At 43.6% G+C, this 14,235-nt stretch overlaps 1 protein-coding gene across 8 annotated transcripts in view; it reads left to right on the top strand.

The window, feature by feature from the left end:
* The window catches only part of unc5cb (unc-5 netrin receptor Cb), a 124,979-nt gene that overhangs the window by 44,794 nt on the left and 65,950 nt on the right, over positions 1–14,235 (top strand). For all 8 annotated transcript variants that reach the window (XM_085926477.1, XM_085926478.1, XM_085926479.1 and 5 more), the window contains one exon: positions 2,230–2,408. In XM_085926477.1, the coding sequence (XP_085782603.1) occupies positions 2,291–2,408 (118 nt within the window). In that variant the 5' untranslated portion in view covers positions 2,230–2,290. The remainder of the gene's footprint in view (positions 1–2,229; positions 2,409–14,235) is intronic.

Here is a 14,235-nt window from a genome sequence, read left to right as displayed (position 1 = left end):
ATGCATTATAGTGTCGCGTTTCCTTTGAGACTAAAACCGAAGACAGGCTGAAGGTGTTACCAACCCGTGTGGCATTCACACTTGTGTCATATTGCGCTTTTTAACGCCTACTGTGGACACCACATTGCTTCGGGGCTCCCACGGGTCAGCTGGAGGCACTTGCTGTGTTTTCTCATATAGACAACCAAGCTTCTTCTATGGAGATAGTTTTTATTTTCTTGCTTTGCCACCACAGCGCCATCTCCTGGAACCAGCGTGACACTACTTGCTGACAATGGTAAACCGTGTTCGAGGTAGCAACAAATAGCGCTTGAGTCTCAGTGCACAATATTCAACCTTCAACAGGATGAACTCGAAACAACCGCAGCTGAGGTCTTTTGCTGTTTTCTTTCCACTCCAGTCAGCGAAAAAGAAAAAAAAAAAAGATATGAGCCATCGTAAAGCGGAAAAATAAAGTCCAATCGGTGAATTCCCGCTCTGTGACACACCGACGGCAGGGTTAAGTGCATATAAGCGGCCGGAGATGATGTTTCACACGAACACCGATTGGGGATTGTTTAAGAATGACGGCGACCTCACTTTCCTTTCTCAGCTTTTCATATCGAGCACATATGAGCTGATCTGGAATGTGATGATAGCAATGCATTCACGCAGGGACTGGTCTATTTTTTACCGTGTTGACGCCGCCACCTTCCAGCCAAGGCGTTTTGAATGCAAGTGTCCGAAAGTGAAACGATCCCGCGCTCATCTCAGCGTGCCAGACAGGAGTAATTTCCTGCATCGTCCTTACATTAAAGCCAGAAGCTGAAAGCCGTGACAGCTGCCCGCTGACACCTCCCCTGCAAATGGTGATGGAGGGCCGCGGGAATTAGATTCATATTTTAAAAGTCATCACATTTCATTTGGCCAAAGATAGTGTCATGCCCATATTTCACATTAATCACCGGGAGGCGGTATTGCTTCCACATCCGTCATACGTAGAAAATCAGCCTTGAATCAGAACCGTGGGAGTACATTTCCTCTGTGCAATGAGATGGAGGCAAACGGGACATTTCATTAGGTACACCTGCACAAGCAAAGGAGATTATTTGGTGAGATCGGTTGTTTTCCAGCCTGATGTATATATTTTACATTTGACACCCTAGCAAATAAAAATGTCACCATGTAAAATCAAACACAGAACGTGTAGAAAACAGCCACATCGAGCATTACGCGAATCACGTCATCCTGCACGCAACTGATGCTTTGAGACAAACACTGCATCAACACATTGAGTTTTAACACTACTCGGGCTGTCATATATTCTTTATCCTCTGCACCTTAAGTTCCAAACGCACTCAACAAAAAGCGACAGTTAGTTGCAGTGTTGTCATATATTCTTTATCCTCTGCAACTTAAATTACAAACAGACAGCGTTGTCCAAAATCGATCAACAATGGCTGCTCTCCTGCCTGTTTGCAAATTAGTCTCCCAGCAGCAACACTCCCGTTTTAAAAAAAAATCAAGTTCGTTCACAAGCTTCTTTAGAGCTCTCCGATGAGCTGATTTTTTTTTTTTTTTTTTTTTTAATCAGGTGTGTTGCAGCAGGGAGACATGCAAAACAGGCAGGACAGGGGGTCCATGTGGATCGGAGCAGGACATGCATACTGTCGTAACATGGCAAAGCATTGAGGATCAGGTGGCGGGAAACACTCTGTGGGATCGTTGCGTACCGAGAGGTACGCATTTAAAGTGGGACGATTAGATTTGGGTTCGATGCGATCGTGCATTCCATATTACGCGGCTCGTTTTCCGTCCGTTCCTTCTCGTCAGCGTCATCCACGCCAGGTTTTGTTAACGCGCCGCCACTTTGCAGGAGCTTGTCGATTGGCTGGAGGAGCAAAGGTAGCCGCAGCGACTTTCTCCGCTCCTTTCTTGACTGTTTCAGTCCACAGCCAGTGGAAGGAGCGCGCGCGCACTCAGTCACACACGTACACAAAAACACGGAGTTTACTCGCGCACACACCGCAACGTGGAATTTGGGGGAAGCGGCGTGGAGGACTTAAATCGGAGCATGCGTCCGAATTCGGGGCGTCGATCCACAAGTGAGCTGCTCAAGTGTGCAGCAGACGGGCAGAGATTCTAACGCCACCTGGTCTTCTCTAGTGGAGCTCCGCTAAGCTGTTTTGGATTAATTAACGGCGGCATACTTTTTCGGGGCTGTTAATTTTATTTTATTTTTTTTATCAGCTTTGTGCAAAAAATAAACTGTAAGCAGCGCCCCGGGGAGCGCAAAATTGGCTCCTCCGTCATGGGCCACGACGCTGCTAAAGACGCACGGAGAGGAGCAAGGAGGTCCCCGCCGGAGATGCGCACCGTGCCGGTGCTGCTTCTGCTCCTGACCACGCTCCGCACCAGCCTGGCTCAAGGTAAAGTTTGCTTGACAATTTTTTTGGGGACTTGCATTTTTTTGGGGAGGAAAAGTTGGGCTGTTAACTCCGCACGGGAGACGTGAGTGAAATACTAAAAGCTCAGGTTAACTTCTCAGGTAATTATGATTGCGGGATAAATTGTTTGTATTTTGGGCGTCATCTCGATGACATCATTGAGATGACATAGTTGGACATCGTTTTTCTGTGAATAAATGTTGACTTGTTATTTGCATGAATTTCTGCTGTGAATAGTACAATGAGGGTCATTCTAGCATTTATAGCAAAAACGGAAGAAAACAAATCTTAATTTCACCGACGTCACAACAAATGATCAAATTGAACAAAGCACTGCAAAAGAGAAACAATCAAAGGACAAATTGGGGAAAAAAGCACCACAAAGCAGAGACATGTATAATTCTTGCATATACTCGTGCCACCAAATTGCTTCATTTAAATAATTTTCGCATGCTATACAAAAAGAAACATTAGAACCTAAACTCAAAAAATCTTGCTCTTACTCACTGATTTAAAGAAAAACACTTATGAGGGCTTGTTAAATGTCAACTCTAAGGGAATTTTGCGGGAAACATTCCTCATTCTCAACTAAACAAGGGTGACGTTTCTATTGTGAGAACATTTCCAGGCGAGTCTTTAGTCTTTTTTTTTTTTTTTTTTTTTTTTTTCGCCCCCTCTCTCGCTGTCTGCCAAGCGTTGAGATAACGTCGCAAGCCACCCGGAGTCATTTACTTTAATCTGCTGCCTCCTCAAGTCAGATGGGATGTCAAACAATGGGGAACAAGGTGCTGGAATTGGTTTTGTGCGGGCGCTCGCTATACGTGTCACAAGCCTAGCCTAGCGTCTTTGTGTTTGGAAAGGACTTTCTGGAAAAGGCCGAGAAGTATAACGTGGCTTTTACCTCTCCAAACTTTTTTTTATTGGAGGTAGGGCAGAAGTTGTAGCTTTGCAAAGACGCTTACATTTGGCAACCGGCAACCTTATCTGGTCGTTTCAGGCCTGCATCTGACTCCTGCATAGTTAATGAGTGAAAAGAGGAAAAGCCGCAATGGATAACGGGTCCGGTTTCTTTAACGGGCACGGCGCAATGACATAATACGCCCACAAGAGCCCCAGAGATCTCATCCCCACCCCGTGTCATTGACTTGATGGGAATAAGGCCCTTCTTCTGGCCATTAAGAGGTCGATACGGCAAGAGAACATTGTCTTAGCTCGGTGTAATTAACGGGCTAATTTAAGCGCGCTGATGAGCTGGACTCGTTTTTCAAGTCGCTGGAGGTTCACGTCTTTAGTGTAAAACGACTGCGCGATCAAAGTGACTCACTGGGACACCCCTGCTGCTCTAGCGGGGTACCAATAATCGGCCAAATCTCGGGGGTTTTTTTTGTCCCCCTTTCTGACAGATTTACGGTAGCCAATCAGGAAGTGACTTGAATTTACCAGATAAGCTAACAGGTAGCTTCAGTTTTTTGGGTATTTTCTGGCAGTCTAGGTGCCTTGTAGCGGATATCCGATTGTTAGTGATCGGACCTGCCCGATTAATCATCTATTAATTGTCCAAAATCGGCATTTTTCCCGATTTTATCTTAATTCTATTTTACACTTAAACACATTCCAATATATGACATCGCATTAACTATGGGAAAAGTGGATGGATGTTTCTGACAACAGAAGGTCCTGCCCAATGTGGTTCTAATCTAAATCAGCATTGTTGGGCCTTGGCGGTGGTCCATTGAGAAATCCATTCAAGTTTTATATTTGTGTGGGAGGTTCCTTTAATCTCATTTTAACACGTATGGGCCGTCACTGCAGCCCCATCTGAGTTGTGAGTGAGTTCTGGGAAATAAGAGTTCTCATTAACCTTCTGAACTGGTGACAAAGAAGACAGGTTGAGGCAGATAGAAGCTGCCTGAGAGCTCGCAGGGCGCTGCGTGACAGCATTTTGATTGGAAAGCCTTTGTGCAAGAACAGATGTACTTCAGGTGTCTCCGGCGGGGCCCCTCGAAAAGCCCGAGTGTGTACGTGTGAGGCTTAGAGAGTGAATACCTCAAAACATTTGCGCTGGTTAAGATTTCATTAGCCGCGGCGCTCTTAAGAAGCTACAGTTACGGCTCTAATTTTAAGCATGGTGTTTGGGATTGAAGTCATAGGAGCATTTGCGGCAAAAGCGACAAGTGGCACTATAATTTTGTTGTGTACAGGCTGGTATTGTGTACTCCAGGCCACTAGGTGGCATTGTCACTTTTCTGTTAGCCCCTTAAGTCTTGGTCAGTTTGGTGAAAAACTTGTATATAGCTTTAAAATATTTTAGATTTTTTTTTTCTTTTTATAAGTCTGTGCATTCTTCCATGCATTTTATTAAATGCATATTTTGATCAGTTTTATCTTTTACCCTAATCCTAACCCCTTGATTTTGAGTATCTAGTCCCGATTTTGAGTATCGAGTACCAAAAACAAAGTATTCAAAAGAAAATAAGAGCATGCATTCAAATTGTCTCAAACTTTTTTTTCTCTATTTCTTTTTGAATATTTAAATGCCCTCCTCTGATCTTTTTTGGCACCAAATCCACAATTGTCAATTTCATGAATACTCCATTTATGAAGTCTGAGTGATTCAGGGTTATGAAACACATAGTTAAGGAAAAGCAGAACACAAAAGTTTATTATTTTGTGTAAAAAAAACGGACTAACAGTGTAAATTTTGTTAATTTGCGCCTGTAGGGCAATGATGACATTGTCGAACGGGTATTAAGTCAAACTCAGGGTGCTGGTACCCAAACAACAATGGCGTTCTTATGCTCCTTTTTGATGATGTGTCCTCCGGGCGTTGATTATGGGCGGAAAAGTTAAAGGATCTTTAATATATATAGTCTGTGAGTCAGTGCACTTTAAGACTTTACGATCAGCGCCGCAGCGCTCCGGCTTTGACCGATCCGAGAGCTGCCCCGTTAAAAGTGACTGTTATTTCTATCATTATGATTCTTGCAGGCTTTCCCGACGCTTGACAACTTGCTCCTCGGGGTGCGCTAACATTACAACCGTAGCGGTCACTCTCCAAGCACGGCCCTGCGTGCACAATGAGCGCATTGTGCGCGCAGGAATTACCTCACACGATAGCCCTTGGCCGACCCCGACGGGCTTCCAGCGTGACGCAATTAAAGTCGGCAACGGCATGTAATTGAGGGGATATTATCATTCCGCGTGGCGGGGCTCAGGTGAGCCGAGAGGCTGCTTAGTAAAAGAGGCGAGCGATGCCACGGGTCAGAGATGCACGGGGTCGGCTGCTCGCGAGTGATAATGAATGAGGAAAAGCGGCTGCTGAGCTTGCTGCTGTTCTTGATTTCATGTAGTATTTATGAGGGTGGGGGGGGGCAAAAAGAAAATGTGTTGGCTGTTTAAGGATGCTAGTTGTGGCACTTGTTCTTTTGCTCGGCAAGATGGTGAAGTTCCAAAATGACACGTGATGCCATGACGGGCTTGTTTATACGGCAAAGCGGCTGCCTCGCATCTATCGATTCCGTGACGAGTTGTGAGCTCATATGGAAAGATTGAAGATCAACTCGGTGCCATCTAAATTTCGTTTGCCGCAACTGGAATGAATGAGCTTTTCTCTCTCGTAGGGCAACTTTCACTTCAACTCTCCTTTGGCTCTTCCACACTCAAATGATGTCACTCCAAATGACGGTTATATTTTCCAGTCTGAAATCTGTCAAATTTCAAGCTCGTTTAGTCTCGGCTTTGGAAAACCGCAATGTTTCATTCCAAACACCGGCCCGAATGTAACTCCTGATGAGGTGTTAAGTCGTATGTGACTGCACCTACTGGTGGAAGCAATTTTTCCACATTTCTTGCTCTCTGTTTGTGTTTTATAAAGCTGAACTCGACATTCTTGATTGCTTTCATGTCCATTCCCTTCCTGAGAAATGTTGAAGGGGGAATGGCGAGAACGCAAAAGAAGTCAATGGAACAGACCGATTAGCGCAGAGAGAGACGAAGAGGAAGGAAAGGAGGAGGTTGACGAAAAAAGTTAGGGAGCAATAGACAAGTGTGGCCTCGGAGTATGTGTGTGTTGGGTGGGGGGGGGTCATTAATCACCCCGGTGTGACACTTTCCACTACAGGGGAGCAACATTCACTTCTATTAGCAGTCCATTAGCACGACGCGCCACAAGTACTTGACAGCCAGAGCGAAGTAGCTGACCTGTGTCCCCTGCGTAATATACACGTTATGCTAGTAGTGCACGCCAAGCGTTCATTCCACAAGCCATGGAATATGTTGCTTTTTCAAATGAACGCTATTGGAGAGGGGAATCGTCGAGGCGGCGCATGACTCCCAATAGTTTGTTCGGAAATGCCTTTAGGCTGTTAAGGGTCATGTGTTCATCATTGTTGAGCTGTTTTTAGTTGCTGAGAACTTGCCATGGACAAACCTTTAGAGTCAGATAATTAACTTTTGGGTATTTTTAGATTTTTAATCAGAATTAATATTTCCACCCATCCAACGTACGGACTATATAATGAATGGAATTTTTTTTGTACCTGTTTGACGGCAAATGGTGCAGCAACACATGCAGACAGACAGTGTAACATCTTGTACAAAAATTTTCTCTTTATTGCCACTTAGATTGATGACACAGGGATGATTTAAGATAAGAAATTCAATCAAATGTTAAATTAAATGCTCTTTCATGTTCAAATCAATGAGAAAGCAAAATAGGCCCAGGATGAATGGTGTGCTGAGGGTCCAGAGGTTCCACTGTAATGTGCGCGAGTAGGGCAATGATAGGATACTTGAGTGCACATTTCGCTTTTCTCGAAATGAAAATAATTGTATAATATGCCCCGGTCGCAATCAGTCAGCAGGTCAAGATGGGGAGTAATGACCGTGAGGGGGGGATGGCCTCATTTCCTACCTGCGACCAGAAAATGGCCCTTCAAAGCGGCCAAGGCCAACCAACACATTAGACGTAGTCATCCCTCATTCAAAGGTCTGCGTGGCCTCTTTAGTCACCAAAGAGCTCCGTCATTATGGGATGTCTGCCAAGGGGGGTTATGTACGTGTGTGTGGACCACTGTCCTCTTGATCCACACTTCATTTATGATTGGAGATCAGAGCAGGAATCTGGAAGGGAGGGAGTGGAGTGCATGGCATGGAGGACACTGCCTGGGGGGGGGGGGGGGGGTGATTACTCGCTAAGTGGCCCTCCTCCTGCCATTATAGGCGGTGGGGGCTGACAGAGCACATCGTGAGCGAGCGTAAGTGCACACTCCACTCTTCCCCTTTAATTTGGCAGTCTGACCTGAACACACACACACACCTCGACACCCCCCCCCCCCCCAGCGCTCAACCACTAATATCCTCTTGACAGGAAGTCGCTGGCCTGCATGTCATTTTAAATGAAAATGACTAACTTTGAGGAGCGGGAGGGAGGAAAAAAAAATAGCAGTAACTTTTGTTTTGGGGGTGGTTGTCGCCTAAAATCTGTAGCACGTTTTTTCTTTTTTTCGTTTTTCCCTTGTGTGCCGATTATTCTTTTTTTTGTGTTGTCGTATGGCGGCTTGTGTCAAACATGTCTTTTTCTAAAAAGACAGCGTGGATGATGTCAGTGAAAATGTCACATTTGTTTTTCTGTTGCTCTGCATTTTCGTGTCGCCTCGAAATGCGCTCATTTCAGATTTCAGCCTGCGTAACGGCGAGGACAGAGAAAATGAACGTGTTGTACCGCTGCCATACATGCTATTCTACCTAGCAAAGAGGATTAGGGATTTGCGATGTACTTTTAAATATGCACACGGATATTACAAAAAAAAAAGCTTAGACTGCAGATAAACAGCCAAAACCGCTGGTCATTTGGCTTGTTGTATTCCTTGCGTTAACTTAAAAGTGCGTACCTAGTCTAAAAAATTGACTTTAAAGCAAAGAGTGTCCAAAAAGTACACAAAGATTACCACCACTTCTGTTTAATACTTTAAAATAAAGTCCAACGTTTTATTCACAATATGATCTATACAGCTCAGCTTGTGAACGTCACGTGACCAAACTAAAAAAAACACGGGGAGCCGTGATTGGTCGTTGCCTGAACGCTTCGGTATCCATTTTCATCAAAACGGCGACCTCCTGAGATAGTTAAAACCAGGTAGATTTTGCTGCTTTATTTCATAGCCCACAAACCTAATATTCAACAGAATAATGGCTTTAGACTAGTAGAGCCGCATAGGGCACATTATTGTACCATTTATGTCACGTTTTTAGCCATTACCAGTGTTTAATTGTCAACTTTACAGAAACTCTGACAACAAAAAATAGACACGTCCTCCTTTACCCTGTATGCAATTGTGTGAACAATCGGAATGAGTTAAGCACTTTTCCAGTATCCAATGATTTTTTTTTTTTATTATTATGGACCTTCAGTTTTGAAAAACAGCCCCAAGCACATCTCCACTCATCCCTGATTCTCTTTTGTTATTCAAGGCAGCCTCCATACTGTATCTTGCGCTCTGATGAGTCGGTCTATCTTCTCTCCCCGGGTGGAAAAAATAATTGAGAAGTGAATAGGGGTGACGCCAACACCTGAGTCACACGGCGCCCACGTGGAGGCGCCGACCAAATAATCAGCCTCCTCGCTCTTTCTCGTTCTCTCTCGTTCTATCTCTCTCTCTCTCTCAATCTCGCCGGGTTCTCGCTCTGATTGACAAAGCTAAACCTTTAATCCCGCTCTTGTGCCGAGTCGGATGCGTACGGGCCAAAAAGCAAATATATATAGAATCCCTGAAGAATTAGAGCGCCATTGGTGTGTAATGAGTTATTTGGTGTGGAAACACCACACGTGTAATGGAGCTGAGCGCCGTTTCCCCTCCTGTCACATGTCCGTGGCGTGATGGAGCTTGCTGGTTACCAGACCCCGCCTTGATATCGGCTCGGGCTGGCTTGTGGTCAATGTATGTCGGTAGAACAGACAGACAGGCAGGCGAGGGGGGAGTGGCGAGGCCACCGGTCCCAACTGAAAGACGAGAGCAGGAGACCCCCACCCCGTCGGCCCCCCCTGGTTTCCTGTCTCCTCTTTATCAGCATCCTCGTCTGTTATTTCAGCGCTCTTAAAGCGGCCTGCCGCTGATAAATGTTTGTTACTCTGTGTTTGTTTTTGGGGCCTTTTAACAAGACTCGCATGAGGAACTGGAGCCGTCCTCGCCGGTCCTTAAGTCGAATTTGAGATGAGTGCAAAGAAAGAAAGAGGGAGGGAGGGGCGGAGAGCCTCTGGTTTGCATTACGGCTCCTGCAAGATGGGCAGTGTTTGCTGTTTTTGCTATAAACTTGTAGGAGACGTGAGGTGGGGAATCGCAAGTTTTCATTTTCAAGAAGGGGAGGCATGCGCAAAAAAATAGAGGAACAAAACTAGACAGATTTATAATATGAGAGTTTCCTTGTATTGGGTTTTAATGGTTTTGGCAATGCCCAATTTGTATAAGTGTTAATGACTTGCAATAGGAATGGAATAGCCAAATAATTTTTTTTTCCCTAAAACAAATGTTGGTCAGCCTTCAAATTTTTCAATATTTGGCAGGCAAAATTTTTATTTTTATAGTTGGAATTGGCTACTACCAAATCATAATCAAATTAGAAGAACCCTTTTTTTTTTGTGGTTCCAGCTAAGTCCATTTAAAATGGCACTCGTGATTTACTGAGTGCTGATCCAAATTTAAATTGTTCATTTTTCATTTGACTTCCAACCATTTCCTGAACGCTCTGTACTGTTTCACTCTCCTTAAAAGCACAAACTTTGATTTAGCAAGGCGGTCCACGTTTCTCGCGAGAGCCATTCAAGCTTCTACAGTTTTTTGAACAATCTTCCTCGTAAAATCCCAACGGTTTCTCGCCGTTAAAAGAGCAAGCTTGTAAAATAACTTAAAAACAACACCAACCTTTTTCTCTCTCTCTCATTTTAAGGGTGGGACTGGTTTCTAAGAGCCATTTGAGTTTCAACAGTCTCCTTCATTTACTCTTTCTTCACCACATCCAATATTTGCATTTCCAAATCCAGGGTGCTCCTGTTTTTCTTAGCTTTCTTCTACGAGTCTTGTTTGTCTGCATATGGCGGCAGTGTGCGCGCATGTGTGTGTGTGTGTAAGTTTTTTTTTTGGGGGGGGGGGGGGGGGGGGCTTTGTGTGTTTATTCAATAATAACAGAGTCTGAGAAAGTCTGTTTCAGATAAATCTGCGAATACCAGACCATTCATCCTCAGGAAATCAATCTTTCTCATAATTCCCCTCATTTTTCTTCCATCTGTTATCTACATAGCTGCCAAACAGACTTTTTTAAATAGAGCAGACCATTAACAGGGGGGTGCTTGCGGTGGTGGAGGAAAGGAGGGTAGAATTAAATTTGTGTCAGAATGCCAGCCTGTAAACTTTTTTTTTTTTTTTTTTTTTACAGAGTGAAATGAGGTGCTAAATTAAAAGTTTCAGCATTTTATATGTAATTAATCTGCCCCCATAGACCTTCACTTTGCACTCATGTGTGTTAAGAGTCAGGCAGGGCACGTCATGAATGTGACAAATTGACAGTCTGCTCGATTTGCATGCACGAGTCTCGGCAATCGCGGCGGAATATATCGGCGGCTCCTAAAAGGTTAACCCGGCAGGTTTGTTACCATTCAAATTGACCCACTTTAAAGTAAACAGGAGGAGGAGGAGAAATTCAGTTTGAACTTGCTATGTGTAAAAAAATAAATAAATAAATAAAAAGTTCACGTATAATCCAACTTTACTTAAAAAAAAAAAAGAGGACGGTTTACTTCAGTAAAGAATGTCCCAAAGTGATAAACTATTAATGGGAATGGTTAGTAATGGAGTTATGTCTTTTTTTTTATGGCACTTTTAGAACGTATAAATAACATGTCTGGGTCAAACTGACCCATGAACTTTTATTGCTGAGAACGGAACGTAACAGGAGAGCGACTTTCTCAACGAATGACCGAGCCCCCCCCCCTTCCCAACCTCGCTCTTCACTTCCTGACCTTTTTCCCCTTTTAGTTCCAGCTTTTGTTTCTGTGGTTCCGGTAACTGCTCGCAACTTGAGATCGCAGTTGAGCGTCAGCGCTTTTTCTCGTGTTTGTACATCGTGTTTGCGAGTGTGTGTGTGTGCCGTATCTCCAAGATCAGTCCCTGGCGGGTCAAATACTGGCAGACACTGTTTAACTGGGCCAAGCTCAGTGGTTCTCATTTAAATGGGGGCCCAGACAGAAGCCCCGTGGTGAGGGGGGGGGGTTGTTTTATGACTCCTTCCACGTAGAAAGGACATCAACTACACTGTATGGCTGCACAGCCCAATCTGGGAGAACGGCGTGGGTTTGCCGGCCCAGCAAAAAAGTCCAATTGCCTGGAGGGAGTTGTGCTTCTCTTCTCTTCTAAAGTTCACATTGCGTCACTAGTATTGCCGGTTTTCCCCGTCACGTTTAACTAAAACTAAAAGCCCCCTTAACTCGCTGCCCGGCACCTGGTGAGTGACGCGGGTGGCGCCGAATGAGAGCAAACAGTTGGCTGTTGTCAGCTTAGCGGCTAGCTAACCATTAGCTAGTCTGCATGAAAATGCACTGGCGGCTTTGTCTAGCCTTGGCCAATATGTTCTTGTTACCTAGCAGGCTACATTATATTAGCAAACATCAATACCTTACGCTACATTAGAACCCTACTTTAGTACAATTATTAAATAATGAAAGATTCCAAGAGGGATACAGATGAAATGTGGTTTGCTAATTTTTATAAACCAAAAAAAAAAACCCCACCCCAATAAAACAAGATTGTTTTCAAAATATGTCTGTCTAAAGGCTTCCATGTGGTGACTAAATGGCAACAGTGATTTGTCTGTATTGTTGCAATAATGAATGCTATTCCAATGAAGTTGTTAATGACGGGAAGGCTCCGGCGTGCCTCGGAAAGTTCACCCCGCTAAATGTCAGTGCGATTAATGAGCCGCCATCGTCACTCCCCACTTGTCCGACATGACAGTGCGACACCTGAAGCCAAACCGACCCGGCGTCTCCGTGAGAGGAAATGCTGATTCTTTCAATAAATTAGGGTTGATCAATCCAAATTTGTCTCGGAAAGAAGCTAACAGGATGACTTCCATTTGTTCTGTTTTCAAGGAGAAAAGCAAACAGTTGGTAGCGGGTGAATAATAGATGTTGCTCTAGAATACAATGAGAATACAAGTACAATCTAGACCCCCCCCCCCCACACACACACACACACACTCGGTAAACCAGGTCACACATTTGAAATCGAGGGGATGGGCGGCTATTTTGTACACAGATTAGCAATCTTACTCGGAATTTCCACAGTAAACACATTTCATGTTTGCTATTTAACCTCCACGGGCTCCCAATCCGCTCAAGTGTGCGGCCCAAAATATTGGTATGTGCGTGTGTGTGGACCCACCAGTTTGAGGGGAAAAATAAAAAAACTGTTTTGCTATGTGCGTTTGATCTGGAAAGACGATGACAATTAGATTTTTCATTGTAGTTTGTTTTGTTAGTTTGTTTTTGTTCAATAGTTTAATTAATTTTTGTAGAGCGCGAGATAAAAGAAAAAAAAATCGCTCAAAATTGTCCAATAAAATAAGCAACCTTAGTAATACATTTAAAATAAACCCTGAAAACTCATGTCGAAATAAATCAGAATGGCCAAAGATAAAAACGAAGGACATTTTAACCAAAGACTTTTATAACAATAAAATCTAGTTGGAGTTAAGTGGCAATATTTAAAAACTTTGTTAGTTTTTCTGTTGACAATAATGACCTTGACTGACACCCAATACTTTTATATTATACATCGCAACGACACATTTTCTGATAGTCAGATTGCCTCAATTAATTAATTAATTAATTTCACACTAGATGGGTGGACAGGCACTCGAGAGACCCGCTTAAAAAGTCAATTTTCCGTAATGTTTTCTTCCAATCAGCCTTCTAAACTATTTTTAAAAAAGCTACATTAAAAGTTGCTATGACTGGTCTGACTGTTCTTTTGTTATCCTCCTTTGATTATTGCTGCTCGGGGAACAGGTACAAGCAGTAACCTTGGAGTCCGATAATTAACCCCACGGGGTCCATTAATATTGATTGTACCATTACAGACAGAAATGGACTCTTAAACTCTGCATCCATTTCTGCCACTTAAAGAGATACGCAAGATAACAACATGTCTAGCCATTTTCCAATATCTGCTCTGGAAATGAGAATGCGCGTGATGGAAACCAAAGCATGATGGTAATGGAGGTCGTGATGATGAAGCATACTGTTTACCCTTCTCCGAGTCCTCCAGCCTCACAGTGGTTGCAATTTTACTTTTAAAACTAAATTGTATGGATTCAATTCTGTATGAAATGAAGATAAAGATGCAAATTATCTGGCCAATTAAATATGGATGAAGCTGGAATGGCATGATGTTATTGCACTATAAATCCCGAAGAGAAACTTTTGATGTAGAGGAGCTGTAAAGACTCCGAGGATGTTAAACCAAAAAAAAAGTGACGCAGGCTTCTTGGACTGTTTGTCGTACCATCGAATGCTTTCGAGAGAGGTTGAATAATCTGAATGAAAATCCACTTTCTTGCTAGTAGGGTCTCCGGAGTGCCTGTCTAGACATCAAATATATATATATATATCGAAGGTCCAGGGTTGTACTGCAAGTCGGAAAAGTCGCTAAATGTAGCAATGGTCGCTAAATTGGCAGCGCTGAGTAGAATAAAAGACAATCTGTAATTCTTTATCCTTTGTTTATTTTAACTAAAGATTGTGGTAAACCTTTTGTAA

Source organism: Syngnathus leptorhynchus, chromosome 12 (assembly GCF_054491065.1).
Source record: "Syngnathus leptorhynchus isolate UIUO chromosome 12, UIUO_Slep, whole genome shotgun sequence".
Taxonomy (NCBI): domain Eukaryota; kingdom Metazoa; phylum Chordata; class Actinopteri; order Syngnathiformes; family Syngnathidae; genus Syngnathus; species Syngnathus leptorhynchus.
The sequence above is the reverse complement of the archived record's forward strand: the minus strand, read 5'-3'. Positions and strand labels throughout refer to the sequence as shown.